Raw genomic sequence first — 16,030 nt, forward strand, 5'->3', positions numbered from 1 at the left:
TCTTAATATTTAATAATTTTCCTCTTGAAAAACAATACATATTTTAAAGTGAATTCTACTTTGAGAAAAGGCTATGTATAAACAGCATCACCTTACTCCATAAATCTGTTTCCTGTGTTTTATTCAGTCATATCTGCTTGCATTAGTGTGTGTTTTTTTTAAAGCCACTACTGCCTGCCATGCAGAATCAGCACAGTACTGGGAGAATGAATTGTCATTGTTCTTTCTGGCTTTAATGTCAATATAGAATGACTAAATTGCAGTTGTCTGTGCAACAATGTTGTCTTCAAATTATGCTTGGTTATTCCTCTGCAACCACAGTGAAGATGAGTTGCACCAGATATACCTGAAAGAAAAATTTTGTCTTGCAGACTCTCTTTATTAGAATCCAGAAAGGACATAGCCTGACTTCTAGGTCCTGGGTTGAGTTTGCAGGTTTTGCAATTAGAAGTATCACATATTTAGGGGGAAATCATTTATTTTTTAGCATGTTAACTGAGCAAAATCGATGTGGAATAAATGAGAAACATTAACAATGGCCAGGAGAGGGGAAGATGGGGATAGGTTCAGTATTTTGGAGAAAAACAAAACATGGAAGTGACTAAATATGTCAGTCACCAACTACCCTGATTATTTTGTATGTTGTATTTCCTCTGTCCTATTTCATCTGCTCTGTGTCTTCAGATGTAAGTTGAGGGATGCCTTCCTGTGTGTCTACTATGCCCAGCACATTTTGGGCACTACTGTAATATTACAAATTTAACTATCCTAGATACATTATATTTCAATACATCCTCTAATGGAAGTGGAATCTGAGAAATGAGACTGTTGTGCTATAATTAGGTGAAACTTTCTATATCATGAGGACACTTAGAAATACGTTTGAATATAATTTCAAATATTGAGTGTAATTAAAACCAAAGAAGTATACAATTTTTAACAGTTAGCTGTTTGTGGTGATTGAATATTTGTAAGATGTAAAAATGTTTTTTCAAAGTTATTAAAATAATTGACTTTTAGAGCTAAATAATGTTTGCATAAATATTTTCTTTGGGGCTGTGCCACTAACCAGTGGGAGAGGACCTCCTAAATATAAGTTTCTCCCTTTTTGCACATAACACAGTTATTCACAGCGGTCTCTGAATGTTACAGGTATAGAAGTTCCTCTAGCCCAGTGGTTTTCAATCTTTTTCATTTGTGGACCCCTAAAAAATTTCAGATGGAGGTGCAGACCCCTTTGGAAATCTTAGACATGAAAACCACTGCTCTAATTCAAGAGGGTGGGAAGGGAAAAATTTGTGAGTTATCCTTTCATTTAAGATGTACTTTCGTACCCTTCATGGGTGTTTTTATATGTTTATTTGAAGTCTGTTTCCAGTTTAATGATTACTGGTTAGCAGGTTATTTTTGGATAATGGCCAAAGAGTAGATCATATACCAGAAGTGTACTTTTACAAACTCTGAAGCTCTAGAGATGACTGAAGCATATCTCTTTAATGTGTGAATGTGTGTTGAGTGGAAAGGAAGAAACTGGCAACTGGAATGGACCTGTCTGTCAGACTTGGTGGAATCCACAAATCTGATTTATAATCTATATAATAGAAATTATCTAGTATTAAAGTAGTTATCCAGAATGAAGATTAATTCGGTATATAAAAATATTGTGTTGGGCCTATTCAGAAAGTCCAAATCCAGGCAAAATTCCTGTTTAATTCAGTTGCTATTGTATGTGGTGAGTAACTCTGTAAATTAAGCACTTCTTTAGGTGCCTAACTTTAGGAATCCAAGTTTGAAAATTTTGGCCGTAGATATTTAGCCTTTTCAGATGCCTGTGTTTTTGCATAACAAAGGGTGCATTTTGAATTCAAGACATAATCTAAAACTGTTTCCAGAGAACATTTGGACAGAGATTACAGTCAAAGTTATTTAATCAATAAGGCGTACATATGGGTGTAACTACTTAATACTAGAAATCAGTGTTTCATGTTCTCATTTTATATACACTGTTTGGATTAAAAATAACAAATTAAAGTTTGTGTACAGTTGGTCAGATTTTTATACAGTTTTTTTTTTCTTACAGGAATAGTGAATAGCTCCAATGATGGAGGACGGGAAGCCTGTTTGGGCTCCCCACCCAACTGATGGGTTTCAGATGGGGAATATCGTGGATATTGGCCCTGACAGCTTAACTATTGAACCGTTAAACCAGAAAGGCAAGGTAAGAAAGGGATTAAGGAATCCTTGAAGAACTATACCATCACATAGGTCTATGCATAGAGCACAACAATGGGCGTCAATTTCTAATCTCCGCTTTGTCTGACTTGAGCAATTCACTTAACATTTCCTTTGCCTCAGCTGCCTCAGTACAAAGAAAAATGATCATAATATTGAATTCTGCAGTACTGGCTCCCACTGGCAAGAAACACACAGTTTCTGGTTGTCAGATTTCCATGTATCTGAAGTATCTATAGTAAGTAACTGAATATGTGTGTATCTTTCTGTGCAGTGTTACTTTTCCCATATTGAGACTGGCTCAGGATCTGTCTTAGAGATGATGCCTCTCTAGTCACAGGTCAAGAGGTGACAGAGCAGACCTTCCTTTTCTGGGGGACATGGGTATATATCTTAGGAAGAAACCTGAATAGGAAGCTGGTCATCTTTGCTTGATAAAAATATAAACAAAGTGTAATGCCATCTGATGTCATTCTTCATCATGGTAAAAGCCACAGATAGATACAATGGGCACCTTAGCCTGTTTACACCTTTGTGCCAGAACCAGAACTTTCAGGTTGGAGTGTACTGCGTATTGTGAAATTACTCGTAAGAAGTCTGCAAATGACCTAGACAAATTATCTATATATCCTTTCTCATCTACCCTGGAAAGTTTTAATAGGGTTTTCTTGTCACTCCTATGAGCCTGGGAAAGCATTAGGCTGTTGGCTGCAGCTGGCACTGCAGGTCACCATGCCCTAAATTATTGACCATCATTCTCAGTGGCTGCTGTGGGACACAGTGCCCTAATATCCAGGTTATTGCTCCAAGCTTCTGTTGCAGGATTTTAAGCCTTGCCAGCACCACCACCTCTTCCCTTCACAGATGAAAGTAGATGCAGAGGAACCAGAAGGCCTTGAGGGGCCTCTTGGTTCACTGTTTTTCTTTCTACCACACCCTCTGCCGGCCTTCATTCTTTAAGGCTAGAAGTTTCCTCAGTGTGCACTGGTCAATATTTAACTTGGTATCATCACCAAAGTTAAATGGGAGTGTCATAAATAGAAAGGGAAGGGTAAACCCCTTTAAAATCCCTCCTGGCCAGAGGAAATCTCCTCTCACCTGTAAAGGGTTAAGAAGCTAAAGGTAACCTCGCTGGCACCTGACCAAAATGACCAATGAGGAGACAAGATACTTTCAAAAGCTGGGAGGAGGGAGAGAAACAATGTATGTGTCTGTCTATATTTTGTCTTTGCCCGGGATAGACCAGGAATGAAGCCTTAGAACTTTTAGTAAGTAATCTAGCTAGGTACGTGTTAGATTATGATTTCTTTAAATGGCTGAGAAAAGAATTGTGCTGAATAGAATAACTATTTCTGTCTGTATCTTTTTTGTAACTTAAGGTTTTTGCCTAGAGGGGTTCTCTATGTTTTGAATCTAATTACCCTGTAAGATATCTACCATCCTGACTTTACAAGGGGGATCTTTTTTTTATTTCTATTTACTTCTATTTCTATTAAAAGTCTTTTTGTAAGAAAACTGAATGCTTTTTCATTGTTCTCAGATCCAAGGGTTTGGGTCTGTGGTCACCTATGCAAATTGGTGAGGCTTTTTACCAAACCTTGTCCAGGAAGTGGGGTGCAAGGTTTTGGAAAGTATTTTGGGGGGAAAGACGTGTCCAAACAGCTCTTCCCCAGTAACCAGTATTTGTTTGGTGGTGGTAGCGGCCAATCCAAGGACAAAAGGGTGGAATATTTTGTACCTTGGGGAATTTTTGACCTAAGCTGGTAAAGATAAGCTTAGGAGGTTTTTCATGCAGGTCCCCACATCTGTACCCTAGAGTTCAGAGTGGGGGAGGAACCTTGACAGGGAGTATTTTCCACAGGGGGCAGGGACTCACAATTTCTAATTGTGGGAGATTTTTTTTACCTGAAAGAGTGGCCTCCTCAATATGTGGGCACATCACTGGCAGCCCAGTCCAGGCAGGCATTATCTGAGCCCCTGATTTGCCATGGAAACTCTCAGGTAGCATCAGGCCAGCAAGAATGAATAAACAAACAAATGTGAATTGTTATCTGATTCCTAAGTAACTCTGTGTGCTTTCACAAGCAATACTAGCATGGGTGGACAGTATTGTGAGTATGGTGCCTCTTGGCCTAAAAATTGCATATCCTACACACTTCTCTTTGGAAAGAGAAGAATAAAAAAGTGTCCTTCAAATATGTTTCATGCAGCTATATGGGGCTTTGGTTCTTGGGATCAAATACTCAGGGAAATCAGTTCTGAGCTATCTTAGTGGTACAATAAACTTTATGGAAAGCTGCGGCTATTCAGAGCCAACAGAAAATTCAACTTATGATCCTGACTCCTGACACACACTATGGAAAGGGATACAAGTCATGTGACAAGTTGAAGCAGTCTGTGAAGTACATAGGAGAAAATATCTCTTTGCAAGTGGTAGCAGGATCATTAGCTGCTCATTATTGCCTCAGAGCTATCTCCCAAATGGCTCTGTCTGGAGTTAGACCCTAAATTGGTGCCAGGCTCTCTCAATTTGGGAGCAAAAGGGCTACCTATAGGTTTGATCAAATGAGCTCAGTGGCACTTGTGAGGAGCGACCCTATAAAGCTGTGCAAAAATTTCAGGAGCAACTTTGTCCCATTCCCAATCTCAGCAACCTGGAAAGACCATGACATGAATGAAGTAATACAAAATCTACTTCAAATTGGAATACTGTCACCTGCTCCCAATGCTATTTCTAGCCTCAGAGAATCGGGGACAAGCAGAGAAGAGCCCTGTCTGAAACATCTAAGTAAGTTCTGAATGGAGGCTTGTCTTCAAAGCATTCCCATTTTATTATCCTCAGACAATTCTTAGGTTTTGCAGATGGATGGCAGCTGTTTTCTTTTCCCAACTTCAAATATTACCATGCTATTTTACATGTGCTCCCAAGGTCTCTCTCCAGGATCTTGGTAGGAATTATACTGGCTTTAGAAAAGAAGAAAATTCATGTATCTCTTCCTGGACAATTTTTCTGATCTGGGCTCAGGATGACAGAGAAAACTGTAGCAAACACATGGAGTGATAAGAAAAGGAGGACTTGTGGCACCTTAGAGACTAACAAATTTATTTGAGCATAAGCTTTCATGAGCTACAGCTCACTTCATAGGATGCGTTCAGTGGAAAATACAGTGGGGAGATTTACAAATCTGCACAGACACACCCCTGGAACCCCAACCAGGGGTATTCTGTCTGCTACCCAAGATCCATAAACCTGGAAATCCTGGACGCCCCATCATCTCAGGCATTGGCACCCTGACAGCAGGATTGTCTGGCTATGTAGACTCCCTCCTCAGACCCTACACTACCAGGACTCCCAGCTATCTTTGAGACACCACTGACTTCCTGAGGAAACTGCAATCCATTGGTGATCTTCCTGAAAACACCATCCTGGCCACTATGGATGTAGAAGCCCTCCACGCCAACATTCCACACAAAGATGGACTACAAGCCGTCAGGAACAGTATCCCCGATAAAGTCACAGCAAACCTGGTGGCTGAACTTTGTGACTTTGTTCTCACCCATAACTATTTCACATTTGGGGACAATGTACACCTTCAAATCAGCGGCATTGCTATGGGTACTCGCACGGCCCCACAGTATGCCAACATTTTTATGGCTGACTTAGAACAATGCTTCCTCAGTTCTCATCCCCTAATGCCCCTACTCTACTTGTGCTACATTGATGACATCTTCATCATCTGGACCCATGGAAAAGAAGCCCTTGAGGAAATCCACCATGATTTCAACAATTTCCATCCCACCATCGACCTCAGCCGGACCAGTCCACACAAGAGATCCACTTCCTGGACACTACGGCGCTAATAAGTCATGGTCACATAAACACCACCCTATACCGGAAACCTACTGACTGCTATTCCTACCTACATGCCTCCAGCTTTCACCCAGACCACACCACACGATCCATCGTCTACAGCCAAGCTCTACGATACAACTGCATTTGCTCCAACCCCTCAGACAGAGACAAACACCTACAAGATCTCTATCAAGCATTCTTACAACTACAATACCCACCTGCTGAAGTGAAGAAACAGATTGACAGAGCCAGGAGAGTACCCAGAAGTCACCTACTACAGGACAGGCCCAACAAAGAAAATAACAGAACGCCACTAGCCATCACCTTCAGCCCCCAACTAAAACCTCTCCAACGCATCATCAAGGATCTACAACCTATCCTGAAGGACGACCCATCACTCTCACAGATCTTGGGAGACAAGCCAGTCCTTGCTTACAGACCAGCTCCCCAACCTGAAGCAAATACTCACCAGCAAGCATACCCCACACAACAGAACCACTAACCCAGGAACCTATCCTTGCAACAAAGCCCGTTGCCAACTGTGTCCACATATCTATTCAGGGGACACCATCATAGGGCCTAATCACATCAGCCACGCTATCAGAGGCTTGTTCACCTGCACATTTACGAATGTGATATATGCCATCATGTGCCAGCAATGCCCCTCTGCCATGTACATTGGTCAAACTGGACCGTCTCTACGTAAAAGAATAAATGGACACAAATCAGACATCAAGAATTATAACGTTCAAAAACCAGTTGGAGAACACTTCAATCTCTTTGGTCAATCGATTACAGACCTAAAAGTGGCAATTCTTCAACAAAAAAACTTCAAAAACAGACTCCAACAAGAGACTGCTGAATTGGAATTAATTTGCAAACTGGATACAATTAACTTAGGCTTGAATAAAGCTCTCCTGCTTGTAATAGCTCACCTTACCTGATCACTCTCGTTACAGTGTGTATGGTAACACCCATTGTTTCATGTTCTCTGTGTATATAAATCTCCCCACTGTATTTTCCACTGAATGCGTCTGATGAAGTGAGCTGTAGCTCACAAAAGCTTATGCTCAAATAAATTTGTTAGTCTCTAAGGTGCCACAAATCCTCCTTTTCTTTTTGCGAATATAGTCTAACACGGCTGCTACTCTGAAACATGGAGTGATGTGGTTCCTGGAGTATCTTTGATTCAGGGCAAACACAAATATGTGGTGCCAGGGAAGCCAGTCATAGGCCTGAACTGAGAATGAATCTATTAGGTAAAAGATCTTATCTCAGAAGAAAACGAAGATGGCTATAATAGAAAGTGGTGTCAAAGAGACGCAAACCTAATTCCTACTGGTTCCTGTTGGGATTTCTGGTCTGATACACAGGCATGCTTCAGTGATCCAGAGTTCATATGATACCTATCCAGTAATTCTCTGTATCCCTTCTGTATTGCTACTTCATCCATTGGCAGATCTGTATTCTCTGCTCTTACAACTGGTGAATGCAGAGAATCATGGTTTTGTTTTTGTTTCTGTTTTACACATCTTCCCAGTTCAGTTCAGGGTATGTGTAACAGATGGAGACAGCACAGCATCCATCAGCTAGAACACAATGATTCATTGAGGGCTCAGTCCATAGCTCCTTCCATGGATAACAGACCAGTTCTGGTCATGACACCCACCCCTTGGAAAATGGACTTTCTTTCTTTAGTTATGGGGGAAAAAACCCAGTTCTCACAGCCATGTGCTTTGAACAGGGGGTTTCCTGCTCTCTCCTCCCAAGACAGACTCCTCTGCAGAATCCATTCAGAGGCAATGGCCCTGGTGGTAGCAATTCCACTGTATCGCAACGGGAGAGCCATTCAATGCTGATGGCCTTTGAGGGTTCTGTTATGGCTTTCCAGACAGCTTCCTCACTACATGTCAAGTTCCTACTACAAAATGGCTGATATAATAATTCATGTGACTGTTACAATTACCAATAGAATTCATAAAACCAAATGGAATTCATAACTGGACCAGACAGTCTTCCCCACACCATTTCACTGCCTATCAATGGGGAGATTAACACCAAAGTTTATTGGGCAAAATCAGATTTGCAGAGTGACTGGTGCTCTCCGAAATACATTGCTCATTGCAGGTCAGTTTGGTGGGCTGCTGACTGACCTTTTTGCATATGGAAATAGTAAATAAAGTGCTCTACAGCCTCTCTGTCAGGATCTTGGATTTGGGGTGGTGAGTGGCATCTTACAAACCTGGTCAAGCTCCCTAGTACATATGTGTTCCCACTTTTCCCAGAGCTCCTCAGGACATTACAAAAGAGGGGTGAGGGAGCAGCCGTGATACCTATTTAGACCTTTCTGGCTAAAGAGGTTAATCAAGCCCAAGAGCTATAATCTAGTGTTGGCTCCTTGGATGCCTCTGTCATACAGAGGAGGTGAGCTAATGCAAGACCGGTAATCCATCAGAGACCAAACTTGTTGACAATAAATACTTGAATTAAGTGATTATTGCTTTCAGGGACCCCAAAGGAGAAGGCAACAAATACAGCTTATTCTACTGCCTGGTGCAAAGTCCATATTTAATTACAATGATATACCAGTGACATGCAACCTTGAGTTCTTACTGGAAGGCTTTGTTGTGGGTGTATGAATGTTGAAGCAAAAAGGTCAAGGCTCTGTAGCCTAATGTTCTTAAAATGTTAATGAAAAGGAAGTTTTATACAAATCTCAACGTTAAATGCTTCCTTAGGGCATTGCTTTTATTCCAGCCCTACGAGGTCATAGAGCATGGCCTTGGAACCTCATTCTGCTCCTTAGAGCACTACCCAGAATGAACCTCTCTGCAGGAGGTGATGTTACACTTCCTATCCATTAGAGTAGGACTCCTAATGGCTACTATCTCCAATCAGACACGTTTTTGCTTTTGTTTTTTTCATTTGAAGTTGGAAGCTTCCTCTAACAGGACCCAATATTATACTTTTAATTCAGTCCTCAAAATTGTCACAGCATTCGTTTCCTAAGTACATTCAAGACTTAAGCTTCTTTGGTTAAGTATCATAGTCCAGCACTTAGGAGCTGAAAATCTGAGGGCAGTGTTTTCATATCTCTAATATAGAAACCTGCTAGATGGCCAACAAAGCAGAAGTTCACCAAATTCTGCATGTTGGTCATTCAGTCCTAGCCAATGCCATTTTCCTTTTTTTGGCAGAAGTCTTATCCATGCCTTAGTGCACACGGTTTGGTGGAGGAGGTATTTGTTTACCTTGTTTTGTATCAGAGGGGTAGCCATGTTAGTCTGGATCTGTAAAAGCGGCAAAGAGTCCTGTGGCACTTTACAGACTACCAAATGTATTGGAGCATAAGCTTTCGGGGGTGAATATCCACTTCGTCAGATGCATGTCCTTGTTTTGGTTTTCCACATTTAAAGGATGATCGTGCTTCCCATCCTGGAGGCACAAAGCTACGAAAGCTCCATTTTAATAGATTTGTGGACCTTAGCATGAAGAGAAACAGGAAACTGTGTTCATGCTTTCCTGAAAACTTCCTTTCTTTGGGTAATTAAGTGCTCAGATCTGTCCTACCCTGGAGACAAATAGATCATCCAGATTAGAGATGGAAATTGACACTTGTGGTTTTTGTTTTGTTTTTTTTTTGTTTTTGTTATGTGGGATTTACAATGCTCCCAATAAGAGCAATTGTTGTGCTTTTCCTTCAAAGTATATTTAACATAATCCGTAATTTAGGAATGTAGATTTCAATTTTTTCTGACTGTGAAAGTTTTCAACTGAGGAGAATTTCAGGAGGCTGAGTAGTTCTCTGCTACCAGTGACTGACAGGGCTGGTTTTGCCCCCAAGCTTCAAGCAGGCTGAAAGGAAACATGCCGGGAGAGAGAGGGGACTCCAGCTCACTCGGCCCTGTCCCCAGCATCCGGGTCTGGGAGGGGGGTTAGCCTGCTGCTGCCACCTCAGCCAGGCTCTCTCAGGCAGCTGCTGGACTGCACAGAGCAGCGACCCAGAGTGGTCTGCATGAGAAGTGACTGGTCTTGCCCCTTCTGCTCCCGGCCCAGCTGCCAGGGACAGGGGCTGAGCGTGCTGCAGGGGGAGCCCTTTTCCGTCCCTCCTCCAGCAGCAGACCAAGCAGAAATCTGGGGGAGGAGGCAGTTGATCTTGTATATTCCTCCTCCTGGCCATGTGTTGCCTATGAAAGGGCTCTCTATGGCTGCAACATGCTTCATTGAACAACATTTGTATCTAGCAACTATATAGATTTCCCAAGGAGGTCTGGCTAATCTAGATTCTGACCATCTCCAAGGCAATGTGTAGCCCCTTCTTTAGAATGTTTTAGCACATAACACTAATGAGAGGTAGGAGGGAAAAAAAGGGAGTGTCAGGACAAGGAGTGTGTAACCCATGAAGAGTCTCTATACCAGGGAAGGAAATCATGGAAGTTTTTTTACTATTTTCCAACTGGCAACACTTAGTTTATAGACGCTTTAATACTTCAGTTTAAGAAACCTGGCACTTCAAAAGCGGCTGCTTAACACTGTGTGCAATTTTAGATTGTGTGACCTACTCTGTATTGTTTCTATTGTACTGAAGTAAGAGGGTGTCTTAAACTGGTACAGAAAACAAGATGTTTATCATGAGGGTGTCTCACTGAGCAAAGTTTTAAATAGACAAACTTGCTTAAAATGTTAAGATCATTACTTATGATAGACAAAGATCTTGTTGCTTGTCTTTTTTGCCATTTTAGATAAAGTAGACGAATCTCACTGCCTTAATCCCCATCTCTTCATGGAAATTAGCTTTGTAGCAGCATAGCAGCTGCTTCAGCATAGCAGCTGTAACATTAATTGATACAACAAGGTTCATAGCAGCTGCTACAGCATAGCAGCTGTAACATTAATTGATACAACAAGGTTCATTCATAGATAGCTACAATTCTCTAATGTACATAACCTGTGCATGCTGTATAGACCCAGATAAAATGTCTGAACAAAAGTGTGTAATTTGTTGAAAAATGCAGTAGATGTTTGTACACTGTGGACACTCTGATAGATCTATTCTTGCATGTTTCTCTTTCCTTTAAAAAAATATAAATTACAATTTCTGGAGTATTAAAGAGACAAGTTTGCTTTCCGTTCCGGTGAGTGATGAACACTGGCTAAGTGGTTTTCTTTTGTAATTGAAATACAGGATTAAAGGAAGTGCTTGTAAAATCAGAAGTCAGTGTTTGGGAATATACTGTGTTTTACTATTTATATAGGTAATGTAGTGTATTTTAAAATGGGAATGTATTTAAATGGGATAGGAGTACTGAAGCATGCTTGAGGGTACTATGCTAGGAATCGGGAGACTTGGATCTTATTCCTGGAGCTGCTATTGACTTGCTGTATAACTCTGAATAAGTCCAGTTCTTTTTGAGTCTGTTTCCTTTGAATAAAATACATATAACTGTGTTACTGTTTTCTGTAATGCCCATCACTGAAGCATCTAAATATGTGGGGATAGTGCTTACCTTTAAAGCACTTAGCATTTTTCATCCATAGATCCCTAAGTATTAGTAGCAGTAGTACAGTTGAGACTACGATTGCTTTAATGCAGCTATCTTTACCATTAGCATCCCTCCATTTGTCTAAATCCGAGAATGGTAAATGCTCTTGATCGGGATATATCTTCGTTTGTATGATACCGATTATGATGAGGCCCAAATCTTTGATCAGTGTCCTTAGGAGCAACTGCAGTAGAAGTACATTGTTGCGGTGGTTGGGTGAACACACTAAAACCTGCCACAGTAAAATATGGAAATGGCAAATTTTCACTTTTTCTTAACTCAAATAATACACTTATTTAAAACATAGCTCACCATATCTTGGAGCTGCTTTCCCATCTGCAGTTTAAATTCTGAAAATATCAATGTTTTTATCTGACAGACTTTTCTGGCTGTTATCAACCAAGTGTTTCCTGCAGAAGAGGACAGTAAAAAGGATGTGGAGGATAATTGTAAGTACTGTATTTTAAAGTGTGTGTGTGTGTGTATAATAGCAAGGATCCATTTGTTCTGTAACCAGATCTCTACTTTTCTTTGTTTATTTGCTTGAAGTTGCACATAATATTTATAGCAGTAAAGATCCATTTAATGCAGGGATCTCAAACTCGAGTCACCAGGAGGGCCACATGAGGACTAGTACATTGGCCCGAGGGCCGCATCACTGACACCCTCTGCCCCTGACCCCGCCCCCATTCCACCTCTTCCATGAGGCCCCGCCTCTTCCAAGCCCTTTCCCAAAGTCCCCACCCCAACTCCGCCCCCTCCCTGCCCCTATTCCAAGCCCTTCCCCAAATCCCCGCCCCTGCCGTCCCTCTTCTCCACCTCCTCCCCTGAGCACGTGGCTCCCCGCTCCTTCCTGGAAAGCGCTAAGCGCCTGGAGGTAGGCAGAGGAGCAGGGCTGCAGCGCGCTGGGGGGAAGGGGAACGTGGGGGGGAGGGGAGCTTGGTGGCCCACAGGAAATAACTCTGGGAGGTGGGGGGGGGGCGGCGCAGGGCGCTTGGGGGGCGCAGGAAATAACCCCACAGGCCATGTGTTTGAGACCCCTGCATTAATGTGTCCTATGTCTAAACCAATTTTAAGAGGTAATTGTACCTTACATATATTGCTGTTCTCAATTCTCAAATAGGTATGCAAAAGCAGAATGTTTCATTCCCGTGTGTGAGCTGCAGTACTCTTATAAAACTGTAACAAAACTCTTGTCAATTTGATCTACATGTGTTAAATCACATGTGCGTCATAGTACAGTAGTGACACAATTCTTCCGTTTAATGGTCAGTAGAGTGAGCTACATGCAGCAATGCAGGGCTTGATTCAATCTTTTGATCTGTGTTCAAAAACTACCTGTTTTGTCAGACAGAACTCAAGTTTGGGGGTAGTAATGGAAGAGGGATGCTGTATACCCAAAATGTTAAGGCTATTGTACGCTTCTGTACTTTTCCTCCTTCTTTAAACTGGCAGCAGTGGCTAGAATTTTGTTGTTGCCTTATGCAATCTCATCTGTCTGCAGTGTGGCTTATTTCCTGGAAAAAAAAAAAAACCTGAAGAAGTTGTCTTTTTAAATTTTGCTTCCCAGGGACCATTGGCCTGAACGTTTGAGATTGCCTTTTACATGGTCACCAAAACTAGCTTCTGCTGTTCTTAACGTAAAATACATAGAGGGTGAGATAGCATCTACTTCCTGTGACTGAAGCTAGATATGTAGCCACTCTGCAACAATGAGGAAAACAAGACTTGAAACTTGTGATATCATGTACAGTATAGGGTCATTATAGGCAGCACTGGTAGCTAACATTTTCTGTTAGAAGGTTGTCTTTTCAGTTACTTATAATTTTACCCAACTCTTAACTATTTGGGCTGAAATTTTCCGTGCTGGGTGTCTGTCTCAGGCTTATTTTTATTTATTGATTGATTTTAAAGTATCAAATAAATAATTGAGCAGTTTCTGAGAACAAGGCTAGGAAAAATACTTTGCTTGTGTTTTTTTAAAAAAATTGTTCACTGCCATTTCACTGAGATGCTTTACCACCTCAGTTTTCTGGAGTAGGAACTTGATGTTTTGTAAAGGGGTTACCCCGTGGTATCAGGGATGTGCATTTTACCATCTCTGTGAAAATCCACCCCATTTTGGTTGGGTTATAAGCATCTAAATATAAATTTTCATATTTATTTAGTTGTTTATTTTATTTGGCATATGCAATCTGGTCAAGCCAAGCCATAGCGTTCTTATCAACAATGTTCAAGGCATGAAGACCTCTAGGAAGTTGAGTCATTTTGCAGTCCTCAGAAATGTGTGTCATGGTTTGTGGCTGCCCACATTGACATAGTGACCTCTTGTATACTCAGTAGAGACTTGTTGGAGTTTGGCAACTAAATTCTCCAAAGATTCCATCTGCAGTGAGCATGCTCCATCCCTACACATCTCCTAGCCGTTGCCTGGACTGCACATTGAGCTATCTCCACAGATCAAGTGAGCTGTCTGGACTGCAAGGGATGAGCAGTACTTTCCCTAAAATTTCTTCTCATGAATGTTGGGAGCTGATTGTCTCTCCTGTGCCTTCAGTGCCTCCCTGCTTGTGCCCATGCAGTGTGGAAGAGAAAGAGGAAGCATCCATGTTGAGATAGCAGTGGGAGGCAGACTTGTTGAAAGTCTCTGTTAAGGATAGAAGCAGTAAAAAATGAGGGTATTGTAGGGTTCTACAATAGACCACCTAACCAGGAAGGGGAGGTGGATGACACCTTTTTAAAACAACTTAACAAAATCTTCCGAAACAGAGGACTTGATGGTGATGGGGGACTTCAACTACCTGGACATCAGTTGGGAAAACAGTACAGGATGACACAGATTATCCAACAAGTTCTTGGAATGCATTAGTGATAACTTTTTATTACAGAAGACGGAGAAAGTGACTAGCAAAAAGGCTATTCTGGATTTGATGCGGACAAACAGGGAGGAACTTGAGTGAAAGTGAACAATGAGTTCATGATTCTCAGGAATGATAGGAGGAAAACAGCAGAATAGAGACAATGGACTTCAAGAAGGCAGACTTTAGCAAAGTCAGATAATTGGTAGGTAAGATCCAATGGGAAGCAAGTGTAAGGGAAAAAAGAGCTCAGGAGAGTTTGCAGTTTTTTAAAAGAGACAATAAAGGCACAAAAGCAAACTATCCCAATGCATAGGAAAGATAGGAAATATGGTAAAAGGCCAAACTGGCTTAACCAAGAAATTTTCAATGACCTGAAACTCGAAAAAGAGTCATGCAAAAGTGGAAACTAGGTCAAATTACAAAGGATGAACATAAAAAAACTCAACAACAAGCATGAAATTAGACGGGCCAAGGCACAAAATGAGATTAAACTAGGTAGAAATATAAAGGGTAACAAGAAAACATTTTACAAATACGTGGGAAGCAAGAGGAAGTCCAGGGACTGGGTAGGCCCATTACTTAATGAGGAGGGAAAAACAATAATAGAAAACACAGCAATGGCCAAACTGTTAAATGCATTTTGTGTTTCAGTTTTCAGCAAAAAAGTTAGCAATGACTGGGTGACTAACATAGGGAACATCAGTTTAATGGGGTAGGATCTGAGTCTAAAATAGGGTAAGTTAAGAATTACTTAGACAGGTTAAATGTCTTCAGGTTGGCAGGGCCTGATGAAAGAAACTGTCTGAAGAGATCTCTGAGTCATTAGTTATTATCTTTGAGAACTTGTGGAGGACTTCAGTAAGGCTTTTGTTACTGTATCACATGACCTTCTCATAAACAAAATTTAAGAATAATAACCCCTTGAACTGGAGCAACAACCCTTTGATGGGAAAAGAGATTTTAATTCATTTTAGGGACAAACAAAATCCTTTATCCTTAGCCAGAAATTTTATAAAGATCCTAAGCTTGCTCTCTTCCCTTCAGAGAACTTTTTCTGACTTAGCAGTATTTTGTAAAGATGCAGAAATAGGAGAAGATTGTTCCCCACTATACTTTCTTTCATTTTGAGGGGTCTCTCCTTTAATAGTCAGGGGGTTATAAATTTCCACATACTCAAGAAATTAACTTGTCCCACAAGGTTAGAATCTGAATTATACTCCTGGGAGAAATCAGAAGAGGAAGACACTTCACCATGAGTGTAGAAAAAAGTTGTTTATTTGGCTGATTTTTCTCTCCCCATCCAAGTATAATCCCCCTGGAGGGGAAAAGGATAAAGAGTTTGGTAGGATGGAACATATGGATGAGAAATAAATATCTAATTTAAGTACCTGATTGTCCAGTTCAGTAAGAACCCCTCAGGCGGTGATCTCAGGAGGAGAGAAATTAGTCTGAGCAATAGGATGAGGAACAATTTGAGGGATTTGCAGGCCAGAGCGAGCTTCTGCTCAGGATAAAGCCTAAGTATTTCCTTCATTGACCTT

General features: G+C 41.2%; 1 protein-coding gene across 13 annotated transcripts in view; it reads left to right on the forward strand.

The window, feature by feature from the left end:
* Window positions 1-16,030, forward strand: part of MYO6 (myosin VI) — a 177,374-nt gene that overhangs the window by 44,473 nt on the left and 116,871 nt on the right. For all 13 annotated transcript variants that reach the window (XM_037894355.2, XM_043542540.1, XM_043542542.1 and 10 more), the window contains exons 2-3: window positions 2,081-2,218; window positions 12,008-12,077. In XM_037894355.2, the coding sequence (XP_037750283.1) occupies window positions 2,099-2,218; window positions 12,008-12,077 (190 nt within the window). In that variant the 5' untranslated portion in view covers window positions 2,081-2,098. The remainder of the gene's footprint in view (window positions 1-2,080; window positions 2,219-12,007; window positions 12,078-16,030) is intronic.

This window comes from Chelonia mydas, chromosome 3 (genome assembly GCF_015237465.2).
Source record: "Chelonia mydas isolate rCheMyd1 chromosome 3, rCheMyd1.pri.v2, whole genome shotgun sequence".
NCBI classification, from domain to species: Eukaryota; Metazoa; Chordata; order Testudines; family Cheloniidae; genus Chelonia; species Chelonia mydas.